The 25,764-nt window shown below is 46.6% G+C and overlaps 1 protein-coding gene across 6 annotated transcripts in view; it reads left to right on the forward strand.

Annotated features, from left to right (window-relative positions):
- Positions 1-25,764, forward strand: part of neto1l (neuropilin (NRP) and tolloid (TLL)-like 1, like) — a 175,530-nt gene that overhangs the window by 98,275 nt on the left and 51,491 nt on the right. For all 6 annotated transcript variants that reach the window (XR_008754548.1, XM_055881510.1, XM_055881508.1 and 3 more), the window contains exon 6: positions 835-962. Coding sequence is in view for 5 of the 6 variants with exons in the window: in XM_055881510.1 (XP_055737485.1) it covers positions 835-962 (128 nt within the window). In the remaining variant the exon portion in view is untranslated. The remainder of the gene's footprint in view (positions 1-834; positions 963-25,764) is intronic.

Genomic DNA, 25,764 nt, shown 5'->3' on the forward strand with positions numbered 1-25,764 from the left:
GTGTTATGTTGTTGTGTTATGTTGTTGTGTTATGTTGTGTTGTGTTGTGTTATGTTGTGTTGTGTTGTGTTGTGTTATGTTGTTGTGTTGTGTTGTGTTGTGTTATGTTGTTTTGTGTTATGTTGTGTTGTGTTATGTTGTGTTGTGTTATGTTGTGTTGTGTTATGTTGTGTTATGTTGTTGTGTTATGTTGCGTTGTGTTATGTTATGTTGTGATGTCATGTTGTGTTATGTTGTGTTGTGTTCTGTTGTGTTATGTTGTGTTATGTTGTGTTTTGTTGTGTTATGTTGTTGTTTTGCGTTGTGTTATGTTGTGTTATGTTGTTGTTTTGCGTTGTGTTCTGTTGTGTTATGTTGTGTTATGTTGTGTTATGTTGTGTTATGTTGTTGTTTTGCGTTGTGTTATGTTGGGTTATGTTGTTGTTTTGCGTTGTGTTATGTCATTGTGTTGCGTTGTGTTGTGTTATGTTGCGCTGTGCTATGTTGCGTTGTGTTATGTTGTTGTGTTATGTTTCGTTATGTTGCGTTGTGTTATGTTGTGTTGTGTTGTTGTGTTATGTTGCGTTGTGTTATGTTGTGTTGTGTTGTTGTGTTATGTTGCGTTGTGTTATGTTGTGTTATGTTGTGTTATGTTATGTTGTGTTGTGTTGTTGTTTAGCGTTGTGTTATGTTGTGTTGCGTTATGTTGTGTTATGTTGTATTGCATTGCAATGTGTATTTTTGTGTCGTGTTATGTTGTTGTGTTACATTGTGTTGCATTGTGTGATGTATTTTGTGTCTTTGTTCCATTCCAATCCTTTGCCTCTATTCACTGATGTGTGTGTGTGTCTCCAGTCTGTGAGTTTGACATGGGAGGACCAGAGGGGATAGTGGAGTCTCATCAGATCACCAGAGATGGAAAGGCTTTACCTACAGAGGCTGTGGACTGCAAATGGTTCATCCGCGCTCCGCCACGCTCCAAGGTCAGTGATGCGCACACACACACACACACACACACACACACACACACACACACACACACTAACACACATACAGCCAAACTGTCAAGCAGGCTGCACATGCCTACAGTATGTACACATAACCCTACTCACTTACACATTTTTATAAATATGTATACACATACGTCACGTCAAATCACTCTGTAATAACAATACTGTGTGTTTCTGAATGAGTCTTGTCCTTCCTAGTGTCAGTACGTGAGAGTTATGGCTAATGTTAAGACCCTTGAGCTGTAACACTGATTCCTCTAGAGCACAGCCAGTTGTGTGTATGTGTGTGTCCATGCACCTTGTGCGTAATATGGTGCGTATTATTCCATAAAACCATAGAAAGATGGAGGTGGGCACAATGCTGTTATTACAGATGGCCGTGGGCACAATGCTGTTATTACAGGTGGCCGTGGGCACAATGCTGTTATTACAGGTGGCCGTGGGCACAATGCTGTTATTACAGATGGCCGTGGGCACAATGCTGTTATTACAGATGGCCGTGGGCACAATGCTGTTATTACAGGTGGCCGTGGGCACAATGCTGTTATTACAGATGGCCGTGGGCACAATGCTGTTATTACAGATGGCCGTGGGCACAATGCTGTTATTACAGATGGCCGTGGGCACAATGCTGTTATTACAGATGGCCGTGGGCACAATGCTGTTATTACAGATGGCCGTGGGCACAATGCTGTTATTACAGATGGCCGTGGGCACAATGCTGTAATTACAGATGGCCGTGGGCACAATGCTGTTATTACAGATGGCCGTGGGCACAATGCTGTTATTACAGATGGCCGTGGGCACAATGCTGTTATTACAGATGGCCGTGGGCACAATGCTGTTATTACAGATGGCCGTGGGCACAATGCTGTTATTACAGATGGCCGTGGGCACAATGCTGTTATTACAGATGGCCGTGGGCACAATGCTGTTATTACAGATGGCCGTGGGCACAATGCTGTTATTACAGATGGCCATGGGCACAATGCTGTTATTACAGGTGGCCGTGGGCACAATGCTGTTATTACAGATGGCCGTGGGCACAATGCTGTTATTACAGATGGCCGTGGGCACAATGCTGTTATTACAGATGGCCGTGGGCACAATGCTGTTATTACAGATGGCCGTGGGCACAATGCTGTTATTACAGATGGCCGTGGGCACAATGCTGTTATTACAGGTGGCCGTGGGCACAATGCTGTTATTACAGGTGGCATACAATACGTTCTGAAGTGGAGAGTATAGCTGATATAATATACTGAACAAAAATATAAACGCAACATGCAACAATTTTACTGAGTTACTGAGTCATATCAGGAAATCAGTCAATTGAAATAAATGAATTAGTCCCTAAACTATGGATTTCACATGGCTGGGCAGGGGTGCAGCCATGGATGGGCCAGGGAGGGCATAGAGCCCACAAAAGGGCTTTATTATAGACAGAAATATTCCTCAGTTTCATCAGCTGTCCAGGTGGCTGTTCGGATGTGGAGGTCCTGGGCTGTCGTGTTACACTTGGTCTGCGGTTGTGAGGCTGGTTGGACGTACTGACAAATTCTCTAAAACGAAGTTGGAGGCTTATGGTAGAAAAATGAACATTCAATTCTCTGGCAACAGCTCTGGTGGACATTCCTGCAGTCAGCAATGCAATTGCACTTTCCCTCAAAACTGTGTTCTGTGACAAAACTGCACATTTTAGAGTAGCCTTTTAATGTCCCCAGCACAAGGTACACCTGTGTAATGCTGTTTAATCAGCTTCTTGATATGCCACACCTGTCAGGTGGATGGATTATCATTTCTGCACATCATTTGAGAGAAATAAGCTTTTTGTGCGAATGGAACATTTCTGGGATCTTTTAGTTCAGCTCATGAAACATGGGACCAACACTTTACATGTTGCATTTATATTTTTATTCAGTATAGCTAGTAGGGGATTTAAGTCAGAGTGTGTGTCTGTGTGTGTGTGTGTGTTCTGCAGCTTTGTGCAGAGTGTGCTGGCAGAGAAAACAAATGCGGTCTGTAGCAAGCCCCAGGGTCAAACTACACAGCACGCTATTTCATCAGCACTAAAGCTCTCTCCCTCTCTCCCTCCCTCTTTCCTCCCTGTCTCTCTCTATCTCGCTATCTCTCTATCTCTCCTTTTTCTGCCTTCCTCTTTCTAGCCATCTCTCTCTTTCTCTTCGTCCTTCCTTCCTTCACTCTCTCCCTCCTCTCTCTCACTCTCCTGGCTACAGCTCGCTGGTTAAAAAACACTCCTGGCCCCAAATAAACCTCTCTGGTCTCCGTCTTACCTTAGGCGTACACGCACGCACACACACACGCACGCACACATATACACACATTTCTATTATACACTCATTCAAGCAGATATATGCACATACACAGACCAACACTAACACACTCATATCGACAGAATACTCACACTCTCCTATATGGTTCCTGTTCCAGAATGCCACTGGAGAGAGATAGACAGGGATGAATGGGTCTCTGTGGTTGGAATCATTCATTGCAGTTCCTCATTCCATTGTCTCTGTTAGAGGGAGAGATAAATCTGCTGTGATACTGGCTTAATGATGTCACAATTGTTTATAGTTAATTGGCCTCTAATACTACCCACCTTTTATGTACCAGTGAGGCCACCGTACATACAGACAATCCCTCAGTTGAATTTGATGAAAGGATAATTGTTGAGCATATTGTTGAGCTCACACACACACGCACACACACCCATGCACACACACAAACACACACACACGCACGCACGCACACACACACACACCATCTTTTTAGTTTTGTGTTTGTTCTCTCTGCCCCCCAGCGATGATGTCATGGCTGGCTTGATAATATTTGTGTTAAATGTGATTTATTGCCACTGTGATTGATTTGGGTGTTATCTGATGTCCTTCCAGGACTGCAAATCAAAACCATATTCCCTTGTCTACCTTCCAACGTCTTTCTGATTCAGCCATTACAAACAATTAAACCCTGCTCCCAACAATACCATAGAGCTGCTTTATTGAACTGTGGCTGAAAGGGGAGGCCTATCTGCACTTGATGCATTAATGAAATTGTTCTTCCAGTTATTGATAAGCCTGCACCTATTAAGAAACTTGACAGTTAGAACTATTAAGGGCCTGTGGATTAATGAGGAATTGAAAATCTGTACCGTTGAAAGAGATGGGGCAAAAGGAGGGGCTAATAAGTCTGGCTGGACATCAGATTGGCAAACTTACTATAATTTGAGAAATGGTGTGACTAAACTGAACAAAAAGAAGAAAAAATTGTATTATGAAGCCAAGATAAATTACATAAAGTATGGTGGAAAAAAGCTTAGGAATAATTTAAACGAAATTATTGTCATTCAGCCTAATTCAACTCCATCTTTCATTGAATCAGATGGTTCATTTATTACAAAACATTTTGATGTTACCAATTACTTTCATTACTATTTAATTGGCAAAGTAAACAAACTTAAGCATGAAATTAATTTATTAAAGTTGGTGTGTGTGAGGTGAACAAAATATTGTTGGCCATCAATAATGACAAACCACCTGATATTGACATCTTAGATGGAAAGCTACTGAGGATTGTAGCGGACTATATTGCCACTCCTATCTGTCATATCTTAAATCTGAGTCTGGATTTTTAAAAATTGGTGTCAGACCTGGAGGGAAGCCAAAGTCATCCCGCTACCCAAGAATGGTAAAGCTTGCTGCCGACTCTTTGCAAACTTGTAAAAATTGGTTAAACATGTAACGTACAGTGTACCGAAGAGCAGCACTCTTGGGCCTTTAGGCTTTTCAATTTTTACCAATGACCTGATTGTAAAACGGTTCGCTGGTATGCCCTACCTGTCTGAGTGGTAGAACCTATGGCTGCAAACTTAACATAGCTACTAAGTCATTTGTGGTTATTACACATTATTACACAACATGTAAAAATAAACCCAATAAACCCCCTTGCAACTTACATGTCAAAGCATGCACAACATTCAGGTATCCTTGTTTCTGTCCACACTAAAAATAGTTCTCAGAAAATGTGCGTCTTCTTTCATCGGACGACTATAACACTCTGACCTGAGTAGGTGGGTGCAGTGTCCAGACGTGCCTTTCCAAGCGCTTTGATTGGTTGCGAATGGTAGGGCCGTGATGGGGGAGGGATAACTAAGCTAGGATGAACAGCCAAACAAATGGGACTCAAGAGAAACTGAAGGGACTGTGAGGGAAAGTTGGGTAGAGAAGAGGGGAGGCCTTTTTTAGAGCCGCCCCAATATTTCTTATGGAAATAGTAACATCCAGTAAAAGGCCTCTAACCTAAAGGGCACAGTCTCTGCAGCCAAAGGCCTTACTTGGCCACAGTCTCTAAAGAGCTAGTTCTAATCTGGCAGGGCAGGGAGTTGGATGATCCGAGCCACTGGGCGCTTGCAGGTTCTGTCATCTACACGCAACTCTGCAGTCCTGATCCTGATGTCAGGTCCAGGCATCACCTGTGAGACCTGGGTTACTGTTCTGGGTTACTGTGGGTCGACAATCATGACTGTAGTTCCAAGATCTGGTGTCTCTGCTTTCCACTTCTGACATCCAGACAGGTAGTGGCTGATGAAGTGCTTCCAAAACTGAACTGCTAGCAGCTGGCTGTGTCTCCATCAGTGTCAGCTGAGCAGCTCCGATTCAGGGTATACAACTTGAGGAAGTGAGGCGTCTGGTCGTCCCATCAGGATAGAATTTGGGGTTACCGGGTCTGGGTTTGCAGTGTCCGAGGCGATGTAGCCTAGGGGCTTGTAGTTGAGGACCCCCTCTATCTCAATGAGGACCGTCCTCAGGACCTCTTCCATCACCAATTGGGCTCCCAGTGTTGCTTGAAGGCCTTGCTTGAGGGAGCGGATCTCTCTCTCCCAGCACTTGGTGGATTGAAAGCAAACTGGATCTGCTAGCTAGCTGGGCTTGCAGGACTGGCTGGAGTGCCGCAAATGCTTCCTTCAGCTCCCGTTCTTCTCCTATGAAGTTGGTGTCTTGGCCAGACAGCAAGTTGAAAGGCATCCCTCGGCGGGCCACAAAGCATCTGAGTGCCATCATGAAGGAGTCTGAGTCAATACTGGGGAGGAGGTCAAGGTTCACTGCCTGGGTGGTCACACAATTGAACGCGATGACCCATCTTTTCTCATTGTGGCAGCCTATCTTGACCATGTAGGGGCTGAAACAGTCCACGCCAGTGGAGTAGAAGGTGGGTTTGTGTATGCGGAGCCAAGCGGGGGGAAGGTCAGCCATCTTGGGAATCTCCCTAACCACTTCCAACATTAACCATAACCACTTCCGACCATCCTTACACTCACACTGGTGATGCCGGATAGCCGCTCTGCCACTGATGATCCAAGACTTCAGCAAACTCGTTCAGGCCCTGGGTGGAGCAGTCTCTCGTCGAAGTCTCCGATTATCAGCTTAGTGATTGGATGTTGGTGGTTGAGCATGATGGGGTGCATGGCCTCTTGATCCAGAACAATGCTGCAGCGGACGCGACCCCCCACTCAAATCAGCTGAGTGGTGCGATCCAGCTCCAAGGCGAGAGTGAGTAGGCGGCTACTGGTGGGCACAGGCTTGACCTCTGTTCGGTGGAGAAGCAGTCCTGCTGCACTTGACGAAGGAGGGATAGCTCTGCTTCCTTGTAATCCCTGGCTGAAGGGCTGCCACCCGCCGCCTGGTTGAGTAAGTGGGAGGTTGCCTCCAGAAGTTAACCGAAAGACTTGAACTGATAGCTTCTGGGAGGAAAAGGTCTGGCGCTTGGCCCGCAGAATGTAGGGCTTTCTCAACTCCTCCTCGTCCGTAGTGTCTGGAAGTGGCTTCTCCAGCCACTGGTCTGGGGTTCCTTGCAGGAATGATGGGCCCTGGTTCCAGCAACTTCTGGAACCCAGTTCTGATACGGTCTTCCCATGTGTGATGTCATCCGCTGGATTATTTGCTGACTCTGCATAGTGCCATAACTCTCGGTCAGTAAGATCCTGTATCTCCGCCACTCGGGTGCCAACGATGGTCTTGAATCAGCAGGAAAATAATTGGAGCGATGTGAGGACCGTCATGGAATCCGTCCACATAATAACTTGGCGGATAGGGAGAGTGGGGATCTTGGACAGCTGTACTCCAGTAAGTTCTGCACACAATTCCAGACAAGGGTTTGATTGTTGCTTCTTCGGGGCCATCTCGATGTTGCCGTTGGGGTGTTCTGTTCTGAGATACAGAGCCAAAGGCCTGCTCCGAGGCATCGCAGAACACATGGATGTCCCTCAGGAAAGTCGGGGAGTCCATATCTGGGCTGGTGTATCAACTTGGCAGGGCTATCTGCTGCAGATCTGGAAGTTCTCTCTTCCACTCTTTCCAGTGGAAGACTAGATTTTTTGGCAAATGGGTGTTGTTCCAGTCCTTCTTCTTGTTCAATAGACGCTAAAGCAGCATTTTGGCCCTAATGGTAAAGGGGGCAATGTACCCCAGGGGCCGTATTGGCTAGCCAGTACCTTGTAGATGGTGCGCATGGTAACTGTTGGACAATCTAGCTGGCAGGACTTGTACGACAGGGTGTTGGACTGACAGTGCCAGCGTAGCCCGAGGGCTGATTCTTGAGCATCTGCTTGTCCCTGTCTAATCAAGAGTTTGGTGCTGCTCGACCTGACTTCAGAAGGGAGAAGGCTTATTACCGAAGCGACGTTGCTTGCCCGTTGTAGTGGATAGTAGCTTTCAAAGCTTGTACACAAGGACCTTGGCATCTTCCAGTTGTCCCCTTAGAATGACTTCTCTATTGACCCTCTCACGTCTTCTGCAGGCTGTCTGTGGTTCAGGATGTGTTTCTGGAGAGCGAAAGTAGCACAGTAGGGACTTGACGTTGTGCCGAAGGGGAGGACGCGTCATTCGTAGACGCCGGGCGGATTTTCCCGGTTTAGGTCTCTCCAGAGGAACCTCATCAGTGGCTGGTCTTCAGGGAGTAGTCTGACTTGGTGGAACATCCCACGAATCCTCTCTGAATCTGAGGAGCACTACAAGCAGGGAGGGGCCAAGTTTGGGACCTGGGAGCAGGACCTTGTTAATGTTGTCCCCTTTGTACTGGAACAAGCAGTTGAATACCACACGATTTTTGCTGTTATGCTGTGTCATGTGGTGTGGGATGTACCAGCTCATGGCAGTGTTCTCTTCAGCGTCTGGCGCTAGCTTTACGGTATACCTGGCTGCTCCTTCTGAATCACTGCTTTGAATGCTGCTGCTTGCTCTGGTGACTTCGCCAGCCTCTTCTCTGTGGCCCTGAGCAGCGGGAGCACAGCTTCCTTAGGGGCTCGCAGCTGGGGCATGTTCTTGATGCGAAGGAGGAGAGTTGCGCAACATTGGACTCCATCCACTTCAACTCTCATTGTTCTGTCCTCCAACAGTTCTATCGTCTCCTGGTCTTGGTGAGTTCTGGTGCTGATCTTCTCGCTGCACCATGGCAGTACATCCATCTGCCACAACTTCTCAACCTGACTTAACAGGTCAGCATTCGAGCACAGCATAGAGGTGACATAGCACCGGTGCTCAGAGATGCTGTACTTCAGTCCCTGCGCAGGGCCCTGCAGAGTCCAGCTCAGGATGGTCTTGATGGCAGCTGGGCTTCCTGGTGGCCCAAGCCGGACTGGTTCCACCGGCATGAGCCGGTGGGCATAGTCTGATCCAATTAGCAGAACTGTCTGGAACTTGAATATGTGCTGCAGAGGCAGTCCCTTCAGGTGGCGATACTTCTGTTGCAGGGCACAGACCGAATGGGTCTGCTTGAACAGGCCTAGCTGTTGCAAAGTGAAGGCGCCTTGGATCCGAAATGTATTGTGGGTCTGTGAGACAGGGGAGACAGTGAAGGAGACGGACGCCCCATGGAGAACCTGAAGCTCTTGTCTTACTGTTCGAAGGGTCAGGTCTTTGGGCTCACCTTTGAATCCCAGCTGCTGTGCTGTTGCATGGAGGAGGATGATACATTTTATCCATCATCCAGAATCGAGTATGTCTCCCTACTCCGGTTTCCGTGCCACTGTAGGACCTTGCTGACTTTCAACAGTACTTTCAGACCTACCCTGGTCTATGAACAGGACCTCATTGACAGTGTTCCGCAGACAGGAGGTCATGGATGCAGCATTAATCATAGTATTCTCAGATTTCTCTGGAACTGTAACTCTTTTGTTGACCTTGTGGAGCACCAGCAGGTGTCACTGATTACAAGTCTTGCAGCGGAATTTGAGGTTGCACTCCGCTGAATGATGTTCTTGGCCGTAAAGCCAACACACATTCCTCTCCTTTGATCCAGCTCGCCTGCTGGATCAAAGGAGAAATGGAGCAATTGGAAAATGCTGGAAACTGGAGCAATTGTTGAGGGAGTGGCTGATGCGGTCACAGTAGGGACAATAGACTTTCTCCTTGGTGGCGGTGGCAGTTGCCTGGGACGCCTTTTTGGGGTCCATCTTCTCCATGCCAAGTAGGATGGTTGTTGTCATGCTGGAGGCCTTAGGCTCCTTACGGCGATCTCTGCTTCTAGCTAATGTCTCTATTCGTGAACTGCTGGCGAACCTGGAGTTATCCTCCTGTATTTGGACCTCATACTCCATGCAGTCTGCCAAGTCTAGCAGAGTGGGGATTTGGATCTTGCATGGATGGATGAACCTCCAGAAGCTGGATATCAGGTCATGTGGAGGTTTCCCCAGCAGCCTGGAGACATGGGATCCACAATCCAGCTCCACGTCTCCCTTCCTGCCCAGCTGCTCCAACATGCCAATTAAGGAACGTACTCAGAGGAGGAACAGACAGATGGCCTTGATATTCCCACTGGCAACATTTGGGCCATCCATGAGCTTGGCGATATATGCTGGAGCTAACTGATGCGGCGGTCCGAACTGCTGGTTGAAGGCAGACATGGTATCTGTGAAGGGGTACCTTCGAGTTGCTATAAAAGTCAGTGATGAGCAGTGCCTTTTTCAGCTTAAGGTGGTCACCGAGGATCTGGACCTTAAACTGCTCTGTGGCATCCGCTGGGAGGATGTTATCCAGGGCGATCTTCAGCTGTGAGAACTCACTGGGGTTCAGATAAACAAAGTCCAGGATCATTGGAGTGGGCCCTCTGTAGGTCCACTCCTGACCTGGGGGATGTGGCATACTCTGTGTCCTGAGTCTAGAGGGATGCCTATTGCCTCGGGGGATAGTAGCGCTCCCTGGGCTCTTATGTGGGGACCGATGGTTCGCTGAAACGACATCAGTCTGTGGAGTTGCTCGGCTGTCTTGACAGGTAGTAGCCCTCCCGGTGGTATCGTGGAAGTGTTGTGGGCTCTGGTCGGGAGACTCTGGAGCAGCGTTCGACAGGGGAGTTGCTGCACTTACTAGAGGCATAGTAGCCCTCCTGGTGCTCCCTCAGGGGTTTTGAATTCTCTAAATAGGTGGCCCTGGAGTAACACTGATCAGGGGAATAGGCTGATTGGTGGAGGCATGGAATGCTCCGAACATGAGGCGGGGTATACTTCCCTAAACGGGCAAGGGTCTCGCTGTCCTATTGGATGTGGGACTTGCTCTCTAGAAACCTCCTGGGTGGTGGTACGTGGCAGGGATGTAGGTTCATGTAGGCAATATGAAGGAACATTTCTCCACTGGAGAAACTGAACTACTAGCAGTTGGGCTTGCCCCTCTTTCCTTGGTCGGCAGGGTGTGGGGCTTTTGCTGGCCCAATCCTCTCCCCCCAGTCCTCATCCTCGTTCTCTTCGTCCCCTCTCCCTTCTTGAGCTTGTTGGAGGGAAGATGGCTTTGAGGGTGCAGGTGGCCGTTCTTGGCGTCAACTTGGATCTTGACTGGGAATGAATCTTGGTGGAATAGTACTTGTGTTAATCCGGATTAATTTTGGTTCTATAAGGCAAATCCATACACAACATAACAGTATCAATAAAGTGGCATAATTATGCAATATAAATAGGCTATATAAACATGACTGAATAAACATAACAATACACTACTATAACACAGATATAAACAGGGCTATAAACATATCAGCATAAATATTAACCTAAACGATAAACATCTTGTCAGAGAGAGAGAAACCAATTACTGAGACTGACAAGATAAAAATGTATGGCACCCTCTCTCTCCAGCCCAGTGCGAGAATCTTCCTTGCTGATATCTTATCTGATCTGCCCCAGTGCCACAGTGTCATAAATTACTCTGCGCATTCACGAGCTCTAAGACCCATCTGGGAGGGTTCTAGAAGCTCGCCCATGGCAGCGCAACAACCCCTTTAACAAAGGCCACTATGGAAAACGCCATGGTAGTATGTGCACATGAAAAACTATGTTTATCAATACAACAGTGACACTTATGGCAACGCGGCATAATGCTACATACTATAAACAATATGCCAAGCAGTTTTGGCAACTCCAACATTAAAGAATAGTAATAGCTGTACAATATAAACTATGGCCGCAAACTTAACATAGCTACTAAGTCATTTGTGGTTATAACACATTATTACACAACATGTAAAAAGAAACCCAATAAACCCTCCTGCAACTTACATTTCAAAGCACGCACAACATTCAGGTATTCTAGTTACACTCCACATTAAAAATAGCTCCCAGAAAACATGGGTCTTCTTTCTTTGGACGACTATAATACTCTGACCTGAGTGGGTGTCCAGATGCGCCTTTCCAAGCTCTTTGATTGGTTGGGAATGGCAGGGCCATGATGGGTGAGGGATAACTCATTTAGGCAGAACAGCCAAACAAACGGGACTCACGGGAAACTGAAGGGACTGTGAGGGGGAGTTAGATAGAGAGGAGGGGAGCAGGATGGCCTTTTTTACACTGATGATTCAACATGTCAGCTAGTGAACCACAGCTAGTGAAATCACTCCAACCCTAAAAAAATTGTTGCAGCCTGTTTTAGAATGTGTGGCCAGTAATAAAGTGGTCCTGAACATGTCTAAAACTAAGAGCATTGTATTTGGTACAAATCATTCCCTAAATTCTAGACCTCAGCTGAATGTAATAATTAATGCTGTGGCTGTTGAGACTAAATTACTTGGTGTTACTTTAGATTGTAAACTGTTATGGTCAAAACATAATTCAATGGTTATAAGGTTGCTTTTTTATCACCACAGTGCACAAAGTAAGTCTTGCAAGCTCTAGTTTGATCTAATCTTGATTATTGTCCAGTCATATGGTCAGGTGCTGCAAAGAAGGACCTCGTTAAGCTGCAGCTGGCCAAGAACAGAGTGGCTGTAATCAGAGGGATAATATCAATACTATGCATGCTGGTCTCTCTTGGCTAAAAGTTGAGGAGAGACTGACTGCATCGCTTCTTGTGTTTATAAGAAACATTATGTGTTGAAAATTTCAAATTGTTTGCATATGTAACCAACTTCATATAGCCACCCAGAACAAGATGGCGCCGAAGAATATGGCTGACGTTTCAAATTCTCCCAGCCAGTTGTGATATTTTGTTAGTTTCTTTGCGTTTTATGTAACTTATTGTGTACATAATGTTGCTGCTACCGTCTCTTATGATCGAAAATAACTTCTGGACTTCAGAACATCGATTACTCACCGCGAACTGGGGGAAACGTTTTCCTTTAATGAGTCCGATAAGAAGGATATCCTGCTTTCACTGGAACAGGCCCAGATCCCTGCCTTTTGCATGAAGAAAAGATGCAGAAAAAGAGGCCGCAGATCGGGCAGCCTTCTGAGAATCCGTAATTTAGCGAGTAAACTCCCACTGCCATCAGTTCTTCTTGCTAACGTGCAATCATTGGAAAATACATTTGATGACCTACGATTAAGATTATCCTACCAACGGGACATTAAAAACTGTAACACCTTTTGTTTCACGAGACGTGGCTGAACGACGATACGGACAATATAGAGCAAGCGGGATTTTCCATGCACTGGCAGAACAGAGACACCTCTTGTAAGACGAGAGGTGGGGGGGTGTGTCTATTTGTCAATAACAGCTGGTGCGCGATATCTAATATTAAAGAAGTCTCGAGTTATTGCGCGCCTAAGGTATAGTACCTTATGATAAACTGTAGACCACACTATTTACCAAGAGAGTTCTCATCTATTTTATTCGTAGCCGTCTATTTATTACCACAGAACGAAGCTGGCACTAAGACCGCTCTCAACCAACTCTATAAGGCCATAAGCAAAGAAGAAAATGCTCATCCAGAAGCGGCGCTCTTAGTGGCCGGGTCTTTAATGCAGGCTAACTTAAATCAGTTTTTATCAAATTTTTACCAGCATGTCACATGTGCAACCAGAGAAAAAAAAAATCCTAGACCACCTTTACTCCACACACAGAGATGCATACAAAGCTCTCCCCCGCACTCCATTTGGTAAATCTGACCATAATTCTATCCTCCTGATTCCTGCTTACAAGCGAAAACGAAAGCAGGAAGTACCAGTGACTTGCTCAATACGGAAGTGGTCAGATGACGCGGATGCTACACTATAGGACTGTTTTGCTAGCACAGACTGGAATATGTTCCGGGATTCATCCAATGGCATTGAGGATAATACCACCTCAGTCACCAGCTTCATCAATAAGTGCATTTACGACGTCGTCCCCACAGTGACTGTACGTACATATCCCAACCAGAAACCATGGATTACAGGCAATATCCGCATCGAGCTAAAGGCTAGACCTGCCGCTTTCAAGGAGCGAGAGACTAATACGGACGCTTATAAGAAATCCCGCTATGCCCTCAGACGAACCATCAAACAAGCAAAGCGTCAATGCAGGATTAAGATTGAATCCTACTACACCGGTTCTTACGTTCGTCGGATGTGGCAGGGCTTGAAAACTATTACGGACTACAAAGGGAAACCCAGACGCGAGCTGCCCAGTGACGCGAGCCTACCAGACGAGCTAAATGCCTTTTATGCTTGCTTCGAGGCAAGCAACATTGAAGCATGCACATGAGCACCATGACTATGTGATAACGCTCTCGGTAGCCGATATGAACAAAACCTTTAAACAGGTCAACATTCACAAAGCCGCTGGGCCAGACGGATTACCAGGACGTGTACTCAAAGCATGCGCGAACCAACTGTCAAGTGTCTTCACTGACATTTACAACCTCTCCCTGACCGAGTCTGTAATACCTACATGTTTCAAGCAGACCACCATAGTCCCTGTGCCCAAGGAAGCGAAGGTAACCTGCCAAAATGATTACCGCCCCGTGGCAGTCACATCGGTAGCCATGAAGTGCTTTGAAAGGCTGGTCATGGCTCACATCAACAGTATCCTCCTAGACACCCTAGACCCACTCCAATTCACATATCGCCCCAACAGATCAACAGATGACGCAATCTCAATCGCACTCCACACTGCCCTTTCTCACCTGTACAAAGGGAACCCCTATGTGAGAATGCTGTTCATTGACTACAGCTCAGTGTTCAACACCATAGTGCCCACGAAGCTCATCACTAAGCTAAGGACTCTGGGACTAAACACCTCCCTCTGCAACTGGATCCTGGACTTCCTGACGGGCCGCCCCCAGGGGGTAAGAGTAGGCAACAACACGTCTGCCATGCTGATCCTTAACACTGGGGCCCCTCAGGGGTGTGTACTTAGTCCCCCCTCCTGTATTACCTGTTCACCCACGACTGTGTGGCCAAACACGACTCCAACACCATCATTACACTTGCTGACGACACAACAGTGGTACTTCTGATCACAGACAACAATGAGACAGCCTATAGGGAGGAGGTCAGAGAACTGGCAGTGTGGTGCCAGGACAACAACCTATCCTTCAATGTGAGCAAGACAAAGGAGCTGATCGTGGACTAAAGGAAAAGGCGGGCCCGAACAGGCCCCCATTAACATCGATGGGGCTGTAGTGGAGCGAGTCGAGAGTTTCAAGTTCCTTGGTGTCCACATCACCAACAAACTATCATGGTCCGAACATACCAAGACAGTCGTGAAGAGGGCACGACAAAACCTTTTCCCCCTCAGGAAAAGCATTTCACGGTAAAGTCTACACTTGTTGTATTTGGCGCATGTGACAAATAAAGTTTGATTTGATTTGATTTGAGAAGAAAGGCACATGGATACCCATACTTCAGGTTGACTTGGTTTTTATCTGCAGTAAAAGATAACAAACAGTGATGACAGGCATTGCCAGGACGGTCACAGCCACACGTTCACTGCTCTCAGAATCTCTCTCAGACTCAATGCATAAAGGGATTGTATTGTATACATGCACTGTGTTTAAAAAAGAACACAAATACAGTAAAGCATACCTCCTGTAAAAAATATCAAACAGTGATGACAGGCATTGGCGGGATGGTCACAGCCACATGTTCACTGGTTAGGCAGGACAAAATATATATTTTAGATAGGTACACTGACTTACGGTGCTAGTTAGCATGGCTAGCTAACCCAGCAAACACTTGAATAACTTGCTGAAATAGGTTTTAAATACATTAACGACAACATGAATATCTACATAGTCACATTCGCTATTGACTTTGGGATATATGGACCACTTTTCCAAAGACACTATTAAATGTTAAACAGTTTTTATGTACAGAAGAAGGAGACACGAACCTGATCTCAGAATATCTCCTTCAGACTGAAGAGCAGGCAGACCAACTTTACAAATTAAGGGAGAAGCACTCAAAACCCACTAGTTGTTCTTTCAAGTCAAATAATAGAAAAATAGTATGTCTGAAGACGTCTCGTATTGCCAACCTTAGTACAATGGCAGCAAATATTTTTGCTAGCCTGCTAGCCCTGGCCCGCTAGCTATCTGAATCGCCGTGGTGTTTCCAGCCCGCCTAGCTACTCACTAGACCCCATGGTCACTCGACTACGCATGCCTCTCCCTAATGTCAATATGCCTTGTCCATTGCTGTTTTGGTTAGTGATTATTGTCTTATTTCACTGTAGAGCCTCCAGCCCTGCTCAATATGCATTAGCTCACCCTTTTGTTCCACCTCCCACGGTGACCTCACCTGGTTTAAATGGTATCTCTAGAGACAATACCTCTCTCATCGTCACTCAATTCCTAGGTTTACCTCCACTGTATTCACATCCTACCATACCTTTGTCTGTACATTATGCCTTTTCTATTCTACCGCTCCCAGAAACCTGCTCCTTTTACTCTCTGTTCCAAACGTACTAGACGACCAGTTCTTATAGCAATTTAGCCGTACCCTTATCCTACTCCTCCTCTGTTCCTCTGGTAATGTAGAGGTTAATCCAGGCCTTGCAGTGCCTAGTTCCACTCCCATTCCCCAGGCACTCTCATTTATTGACTTCTGTAACTGTAAAAGCCTTGGTTTCCTGCATGTTAACATTAGAAGCCTCCTCCCTAACACGGAACCCAAACCGGCTGCGCGCGTGCGCCATCATGCACTATCGTGCATACATTTATTTTGGCCCCCTACACCCGCGATCACGACACGCAGGTTAAAATATCAAAACAAACTCTGAACCAATGACATTAATTTGGGGACAGGTCGAAAAGCATTAAACATGTATGGCAATTTTGCCAGTTAGCTTGCACTTGCTAGCTAATTTGTCCTATTTAGCTAGCTTGCTGTTGCTAGCTAATTTGTCCTGGGATATAAACATTGAGTTGTTATTTTACCTGAAATGCACAAGGTCCTCTACTCCGACAATTAATCCACTGTAACGTTCCTGACCTATTTTTATGTTATTTTGATTATGTTTAGTTGGTCAGGGCGTGAGTTGGGGTGGGCATTGTATGTTGTGTGTGTTTGGTTAGTCCATGGGTGTTGTATGTGTATGGGATAGTGTTTGTTAGGTTGTCTAGTTATGTCTATGGCTGCCTAGATTGGGTCTCAATCAGAGACAGCTGTCATTCATTTGTCTCTGATTGGGAGCCAGATTTAAGGTAGCCATAGGCAGTAGGCTTTTGTGGGTGTTTGTTCCTGTGTCCACACAGGACAGTTGAAGGTTAGTCACGTTTGTTGTTTTGTAGTTTTTGTAGTGTCTTGTTTTGCTGTGTTCATTAAAAGATGGCTTATTTCCCTCAATCCGCATCTTGGTCCTATCCATGCTCCTCCTCGTTTGAGGAGGAGAACAACAATGACTGCCTTTACAGAAACACCCACCACAACAGGACCAAGCGGATTGAGGAGAGAGAACAAGAACTAAAGCAATGGAGAGAAGAGGAATGGAGTTGGGAGCAAATTTTCAATGGAGAAGGACCCTGGGCTAAGGTTGGAGAGAATCGCCGCTCTCGGGAGGAGAGGAAGGCAGCCACAGCCCAGGAGCGCTGGTATGAGGAGGCAGCACATAGGAGAGGCCGGAAGCCCGAGAGGCTCACCCAAAAATTTCTTGGGGGGAGGCTAAAGGGGAGTGTGGCGAAGCCGGGTTGGATACCTGAGCCAACTCCCCGGGCTTGCCGTGGAGTAAGAGGGCGTCGTACTGGTCAGACACCGTGTTATGCGGTAAAGCGCACGGTGTCCCCAGTACGCGTGCTTAGCCCAGTGCGGGCTATTCCACCTTGCCGCACTGGGAGGGCTAGGTTGGGCATCGAGCCGAGTGCCATGAAGCCGGCCCAACGTATCTGGTCTCCAGTACGTCTCCTCGGGCCGGCGTACATGGCACCAGCCTTACAGGTGGTGTCCCCGGTTCGCCTGCATAGCCCAGTGCGGGCTATTCCACCTCGCCGCACTGGCAGGGCTACGGGGTCCATTCAACCTGGTGAGGTTGGGGAGGCTCGGTGCTCAAGAGCACGTGTCCTCCTTCACGGTCCGGTATATCCGGCGCCACCTTCCCACCCCAGCTCAGTACCACCAGTGCCTACACCACGCACCAGGCTTCCAGTGCATCTCCAGAGCCCTGTTCCTCCTCCACGTACTCTCCCTATGGTGCGTGTCTCCAGCCCAGTGCCTCCAGTTCCGGCACCACGCACCAAGCCTCCTGTGCGTCTCCAGAGCCCTGGACGCACTGTTCCTTCTCCCCGCACTCGCCCTGAGGTGCGTGCCCTCAGCCCGGTACCTCCAGTTCCGGTACCACGCACCAGGCCTAGAGTGCGCCACGAGAGTCCAGTGTGCCCTGTTCCTGTTCCCCGCACTCGCCCTGAGGTGCGTGCCCTCAGCCCGGTACCTCCAGTTCCGGTACCACGCACCAGGCCTATAGTGCGTCTCAGCCGGCCAGAGTCTGCCGTCTGCCCAGCGCCGTCTGAGCGGCCCGTCTGCCCAGCGCCGTCTGAGCCATCTGTCTGCCCAGCGCCGTCTGAGCCATCTGTCTGCCCAGCGCCGTCTGAGCCATCTGTCTGCCCAGCGCCGTCTGAGCCATCTGTCTGCCCAGCGCCGTCTGAGCCATCTGTCTGCCCAGCGCCGTCTGAGCCATCTGTCTGCCCAGCGCCGTCTGAGCCATCTGTCTGCCCAGCGCCGTCTGAGCCATCTGTCTGTCCCGAGCCAGTAGAGCCGTCCGTCAGTCAGGAGCCGCTAGAGCCGTCCGTCAGTCAGGAGCCGCCAGAGACGCCCGCCAGTCAGGAGCTGCCAGAGACGCCCGCCAGTCAGGAGCTGCCAGAGACGCCCGCCAGTCAGGAGCTGCCAGAGACGTTCGCCAGTCAGGAGCTGCCAGAGACGCCCTACAGTCCGGAGCTGCCCTACAGTCCGGAGCTGCCACTCAGCCAGGACCTGCCGGAGTCCCTCGGCCAGGACCTGCCGGAGTCCCTCGGCCAGGACCTGCCGGAGTCCCTCGGCCAGGACCTGCCGGAGTCCCTCGGCCAGGACCTGCCGGAGTCCCTCGGCCAGGACCTGCCGGAGTCCCTCGGCCAGGACCTGCCGCCCCTTATCCCGGTGCTGGTCCTTATCCCGGTGCTGGTCCTTATCCCGGTGCTGCCCCTTGTCCCGGTGCTGCCCCTTGTCCCGGTGCTGCCCCTTGTCCCGGTGCTGCCCCTTGTCCCGGTGCTGCCCCTTGTCCCGGTGCTGGTCGCTCATTTAGGTGGTGTTAGTGGGAGGGTGGTCATTGGGAGGGGGATAAAGAAGCGGGGATTGATTATGGTGGGGTGGGGACCTCGCCCTCAGCCTGAGCCACCACCGTGGTCAACTGCCCACCCAGACCCTCCCCTGGACTTTGTGCTGGTGCGCCCGGCGTTCGCACCTTGAGGGGGGGGTTCTGTAACGTTCCTGACCTATTTTTATGTTATTTTGATTATGTTTAGTTGGTCAGGGCGTGAGTTGGGGTGGGCATTGTATGTTGTGTGTGTTTGGTTAGTCCATGGGTGTTGTATGTGTATGGGATAGTGTTTGTTAGGTTGTCTAGTTATGTCTATGGCTGCCTAGATTGGGCCTCAATCAGAGACAGCTGTCATTCATTTGTCTCTGATTGGGAGCCAGATTTAAGGTAGCCATAGGCAGTAGGCTTTTGTGGGTGTTTGTTCCTGTGTCCACACAGGACAGTTGAAGGTTAGTCACGTTTGTTGTTTTGTAGTTTTTGTAGTGTCTTGTTTTGCTGTGTTCATTAAAAGATGGCTTATTTCCCTCAATCCGCATCTTGGTCCTATCCATGCTCCTCCTCGTTTGAGGAGGAGAACAACAATGACTGCCTTTACATCCACACATAAAACGGCCAACCGAATCGTTTCTAGTAATCTCTTCTCCTTCCAGGCTTTTTCATCTTTGAACTGATATGGTGATTAGCATCTACACTTTCATAGTATTACCGCGACAACCGGCAAAACATTCGATATTTCAATCACCCACGTGGGTATAACCAATGAGGAGATGGCACGTGGGTACCTGCTTCTATAAACCAATGAGGAGATGAGGGGGGCCGGACTTGCAGCGCTATCTGCGTCAGAAATAGAAAGGAGTTCTATTTTAGCCCTTGGCATTGCAGACGATCATTGGCGCGCACGAGCAGTGTGGGTGCAATAATTGAATAACATGGATTTCTAAATATATTTTGTGACGCTCGCGCACGCGACGTGTCCGGTCTGGTCAGCATGTAAGTTTGTTTTATTCACTGCTTTAGCACACTCTGACCACCTTCTGCCCACAGCTGTGCCCCCGACATCATATGTGAATTGATTGCTCCCCATCTATCTTCAGCTCTCGTACTGTTAGGTGACCTAAACTGGGACATGCTTAGTACCCCGGCCGTCCTACAATCTAAGCTAGATGCTCTGAATCTCACACAAATTATCAATGAACATACCAGGTACAAGCCAAAATCCGTAAACACGGGCACCCTCATAGATATCATCCTAACCAACCTGCCCTCCAAATATACCTCTACTGTCTTCAACCAGGATCTCAGCGATCACTGCCTCATTGCCTGCGTCCGTAATGGGTCTGCGGTCAAACGACCACCCCTCATCACTGTCAAACGCTCACAAAAACATCCTGTGGCATACTGCATTAGCATCGAATAGCCCCCGCGATATGCAACTTTTCAGGTAAGTTAGGAATCAATATACATAGTCAGTTAGGAAAGCAAAGGCTAGCTTTTTCAAACAGAAATTTGCATCCTGTTGCACAAACTCCCAGAAGTTCTGGGACACTGTAAAGTCCATGGAGAACAAGAGCACCTACTCCCAGCTGCCCACTGCACTGAGGCTAGGAAACACTGTCACCACCGATAAATCCACTATGATTGAGAATTTCAATAAGCATTTTTCTATGGCTGGCTATGCTTTCCACCTGGCTACCCCTACCCCGGTCAACAGCCCTGCACCCCCAAGACAGCTTGCCCAAGCCTCCCCATTCCTCCTTCACCCAAATCCAGATAGCTGATCTTCTGAAAGAGTTGCAAAATCTGGACCACTACAAATCAGCCGGGCTAGACAATCTGGACCCTCTCTTTCTAAAATTATCCGCCGCAATTGTTGCAACCCCTATTACTAGCCTGTTCAACCTCTCTTTCGTATCATCTGAGATCCCCAAAGATTGGAAAGCTGCCGCGGTAATCCCCCTCTTCAAAGGGGGAGACACTCTAGACCCAAACTGTTACAAACCTATATCTATCCTACCCTGCCTTTCTAAGTTAACAAACAGATCACCGACCATTTCGAATCCCACCGTACCTTCTCCGCTATGCAGTCTGCTTTCCGAGCTGGTCATGGGTGCACCTCAGCCACGCTCAAGGTCCTAAACGATATCATAACCGCAATCGATAAGAGACAATACTGTGCAGCTGTATTCATTGACCTGGCCAAGGCTTTCGAATCTGTCAATCACCACATTCTTATCAGCAGACTCAACAGCCTTGGTTTCATAAATGACTGCCTCGCCTGGTTCACCCTCTACTTCTCAGACAGAGTTCAGTGTGTCAAATCAGAGGGCCGGTTGTCCGGACATCTGGCAGTCTCTATGGGGGTGCCACAGGATTAAATTCTCGGGCCGACTCTTTTCTCTGTATACATCAATGATGTCGCTCTTGCTGCTGGTGATTCTCTGATCCACCTCTACGCAGACGACACCATTCTGTATACTTCTGGCCCTTCTTTGGACACTGTGTTAACTAACCTCCAGACGAGCTTCAATGCCATACAACTCTCCTTCCGTGGCCTCCAACTGCTCTTAAACGCAAGTAAAACTAAATGGATGCTCTTAAACCAATCGCTGCCCGCACCTGCCCGCCTGTCCAGCATCACTACTCTGGACGGTTCTGACTTAGAAAATGTGTACTACAAATACCTAGGTGTCTGGTTAGACTGTAAACTCTCCTTCCAGACCCACATCAAACATCTCCAATCCAAAGTCAAATCTAGAATTGGCTTCCTATTCCGCAACAAAGCATCCTTTACTCATGCTGCCAAACATACCTTCGTAAACTGACCATCCTACCGATACTTGACTTCGGCGATGTCATTTACAAAATAGCCTCCAACACTCTACTCAGCAAATTGCTCATTTGCACCCCAGTATCTCTACTTGCACATTCATCCTCTGCACATCTATCACTCCAGTGTTTAATTGCTAAATTGTAATTATTTCACCACCATGGCCTATTTATTCCCTTACCTCCCTTATCTTACCTCATTTGCACACACTGTATATATATATGTATATAGACTTTTCTATTGTGTTATTGACTGTATGTTTGTTTATTCCATGTGTAACTCTGTGTTGTTTGAGTCACACTTCTTTGCTTTATCTTGGCCACTTCGCAGTTGTAAATGAGAACTTGTTCTCAACTGGCCTACCTAGTTAAATAAAGGTGAAATATATATTTTTATTATGTATTACCATACAATTGGTGTTACAGAGAAAGTTGCCCCGTCTTAATGTTGTGGTCTATGTGATAAGGCCACATTGATTCCCTCTATACCAGTTAGTGGAGTAGTCCAGCCTTTCTGCCAGGACTACGAGAGAGGGGCAAAAGTCATAGGAAGGATTGGACACAGAGCGAGAGGGAGAAGACAAGTGATATATCTTATTTGGTTTAAATGAATGTCATACTTTCCCCAGTGATCAGCTGACAGTCAGGCAGTGACAGTCTAGCCACCAAATACCAGTTTTCTTTGATAAAATCTGTCCCCTGACATCTTTATGCCACACTCTCTCTCTCTCTCATACACACGCACCGATAGCACCACCCAACCAACCGACATCCTTTCCAAAGATTGTTGCATCATTGCTGGATGTCCTGGCAGTTTGCTGTGGTGCCAGAGGTTGCTGGTTACTCTGCTGATAGGAGGGGGAGGGGAGAGGCGGGAGGGAGATAAAGGAGACTGGAGAAAGGCAGATTGATGAGGGGAGAAAGGTAGATAGGAGAGATGGAAGAGAATATCGAGCAGAGAGAGGGAGAAAGATGAGGTAGAACGGTGAAGAGTCACACTTCTTTGCTTGAAGGTTGAAGGATCTAAGGTGGTTTAGAAATGTAACCATTTCAAATATCTCAATTACTTTACATACATTTGAAGTAAGTATTCAGATATCTTTTATTTGAAAAAATAAGTAGTTGGATATTTTAATGTATTTGGAAATACCCTTGGAAAGCATTTTAAAATACACTAACTCAATTGCACTCTCATGCATTTGAAAATACAATTTGGTAGACTATTTGTTTTTTTACAAATAACCATTACAATACTCAAATAAAAGTACATATTTTGGGCTGTGTATGTGAAAATACTCAAGTACACAGAAAAAAAGTATTTTAAAAGGCCACTGCAGTCAAAAATCTAAGAAATGATTTGTCACATGCACCGAATACAACATTACAGTGAAATGCTTACTTACCAACAATGCAGTTAAGAAAAATACAAAAAAGAAGAGATAAAAGTAACAAATAAAGAAAGAGTAGCAGTAAAATAACAATAGCGAGGCTATATACAGGGACAGTTTTTAATGTCCCGTTGGTAGGATATACGTGCTTTTAGTTCGTCCACTTTATTATCCAGCTATTGTACGTTGGCCGATAGTACCGATGGCAAAGGCAAATTAGCCACTCGTCGCCGGATCCTCACAAGGCACCCTGTTTTCCTTCCACGAAACTTCTGTCTCTTTCTCCTGCAAATGACTGGGATGAGGGCCTGTTCGGGTGTCTGGAGTAAATCCCTCTCGTCCGACTCGTTAAAGATAAAGTATTAGTCCAATTCAAGGTGAGTAATTGCTGTTCTGATGTCCAGAAGCGCTTTTCGGTCATAAGAAACGGTAGCAGCAACATTATCTACAAAATAAGTTACAAACAATTTGAAAAAAACAAAATAGCACGGTTGGTTAAGAGCCCATAAAACAACAGCCATCCCCTCCGGCACCATCTGATATAAACCCCTGTGAGATATATATCCACACTATGAGGTTAGAATAATACTGTGAAATTATGAAAATTATGATATTGCCCTTTTAGTGTAAGAGCAGTTTGAAAAGACCGCCTGAAATTTCTGCTTGTTTTGGTGGGGTGGAGTTTTGGCCTACCTGGTGACATCACATGAGGTTTTGATGTTGGTGTGCTGTGCCTTTTTTTCTCCACACATAGTGTTGTGTGTTCCTTCCAAACAGCTCAACTTTAGTTTAATCTGTCCACAGAATATTTTTCTAGTAGCGCTGTGGAACAGCCAAGTGCTCTTTTGCGATCTTCAGACGTGCAGCAATGTTTTTTTGGACAGCAGTGGCTTCTTCCGAGGTGTCCTCCCATGAACACTATTTTTCTTTAGTGTTTTACGTATCGTAGACTCGTCAACCTTGTTCCAGAGATTTCTGGAAGTCTTTAGCTGACACGCTAGGATTCTTCTTAACCTCATTGATCATTCTGCACTGTGTTCTTGCAGTCATCTTTGCAGGATGGCCACTCCTAGGGAGAGTAGCAACAGTGCTGAACTTTCTCCATTTATAGTATAGACAATTTGTCTTACCAAGGATTGATGAACATCAAAGCTTTTAGAGATACTTTTGTAACCATTTCCAGCTTAATGCAAGTCAACAATTCTTAAGCTTAGGCAATGCTTCCATGTGAATAGCAAACTCAAATTTTGTGAGTGTTTTTTATATTGCAGGGCAGCTCTAACCAACATCTCCAATCTCGTCTCATTGATTGGATTCCAGGTTAGCTGACTCCTGACTCCAATTATCTTTTGGAGAAGTCATTAGCCTAGGGGTTCACATACTTTTTCAAACCTACACTGTGAATGTTTAAATTATGTATTCAATATAGACAAGAACAATACAATTTGTGTGTTATTAGTTTAAGCCACTGTTTGTCTATTGTTGTGGCTTAGAGGAAGATCAGATCACATTTTTTTGACCAATTTATGCAGAAATCCAGGTAATTCCAAAGGGTTCACATACTTTTTCTTGCAACTGTGTTTCACAATGCCTTGAAAACGGCACATAGTTGTCAATGGTTTTAGCGTAGCAAATCGAATGTATTGTGACGTTTTATTGAAACCGACCTATAAGTTAGAGTTCCAATAACAGCTAGGTTTCAGTTTTCCCCTCCCCACTCAGACCACTCCAAGACAGTCCTAGCTAAATTCTTGCTTAAAAAATTACTCTTTGCTAAGAAGCAATTTTTTCTTTTTGACCATTTTCATTTTTTTTAAATCACCAGAGGTCTGGATTCAAGTCACATGACTTGGACTCAAGTCTGACTTGAGTCACACATTTGATGATTTGAGACTCGACATGAAAGAAAATAAAATTTCTTGAGACTTGACTTGGAGCCTCAAGACTCATTTTCTGGCACAGTGTCTCCCTGGATTGCTCTCTACACAGCCAGAGACCGTAGACACAAGCAGCCTCGCACTTGCAAAAAAAATAAAAGTGCAACAGATTTGCCTAGTGATGCGCACGCGCTACCCTCTGATTGGACCAGCAAACTGTCAATCAAGACAGGTCATTTTTCATACTTGGTAAGTGTCTACATATACTATTTGTATTTTATATTTATACCTTTTCCTATTTGATCTGGTTTCTAACATAGGCCTACGGTATTGCACCAAATGATTGTCTAAAAAACATATAATCTGTGCTTTAGAACCAAAAAGTTGTGCGCCTTGATTGTTGACCAGTCATCAGCATTAGCGTGCAAAAGCATGCACATATCCAGATAGCACTTATTTAATTTTCTCCAGTTTTGCCTGGTAAAAACAGAGTAAGCCTACGTTTATATTATCCATACACAAGTTATCCATATACTGTATACAGTTTAGCAATCTACTATGAACGCATCTTTGCCAGAACAATAACATTAGGCGGCCTGGCGATTTCATTGATCATTTTCAAATTTCAGATAGTTCTTGTGTTGGTAGCTACTGGCTATATATCTGATAGCTGTGCTAATTAGCTATCTAGCTTGCTCCGCATTCC

This window comes from Salvelinus fontinalis, chromosome 25 (assembly GCF_029448725.1).
Source record: "Salvelinus fontinalis isolate EN_2023a chromosome 25, ASM2944872v1, whole genome shotgun sequence".
NCBI lineage: Eukaryota > Metazoa > Chordata > Actinopteri > Salmoniformes > Salmonidae > Salvelinus > Salvelinus fontinalis.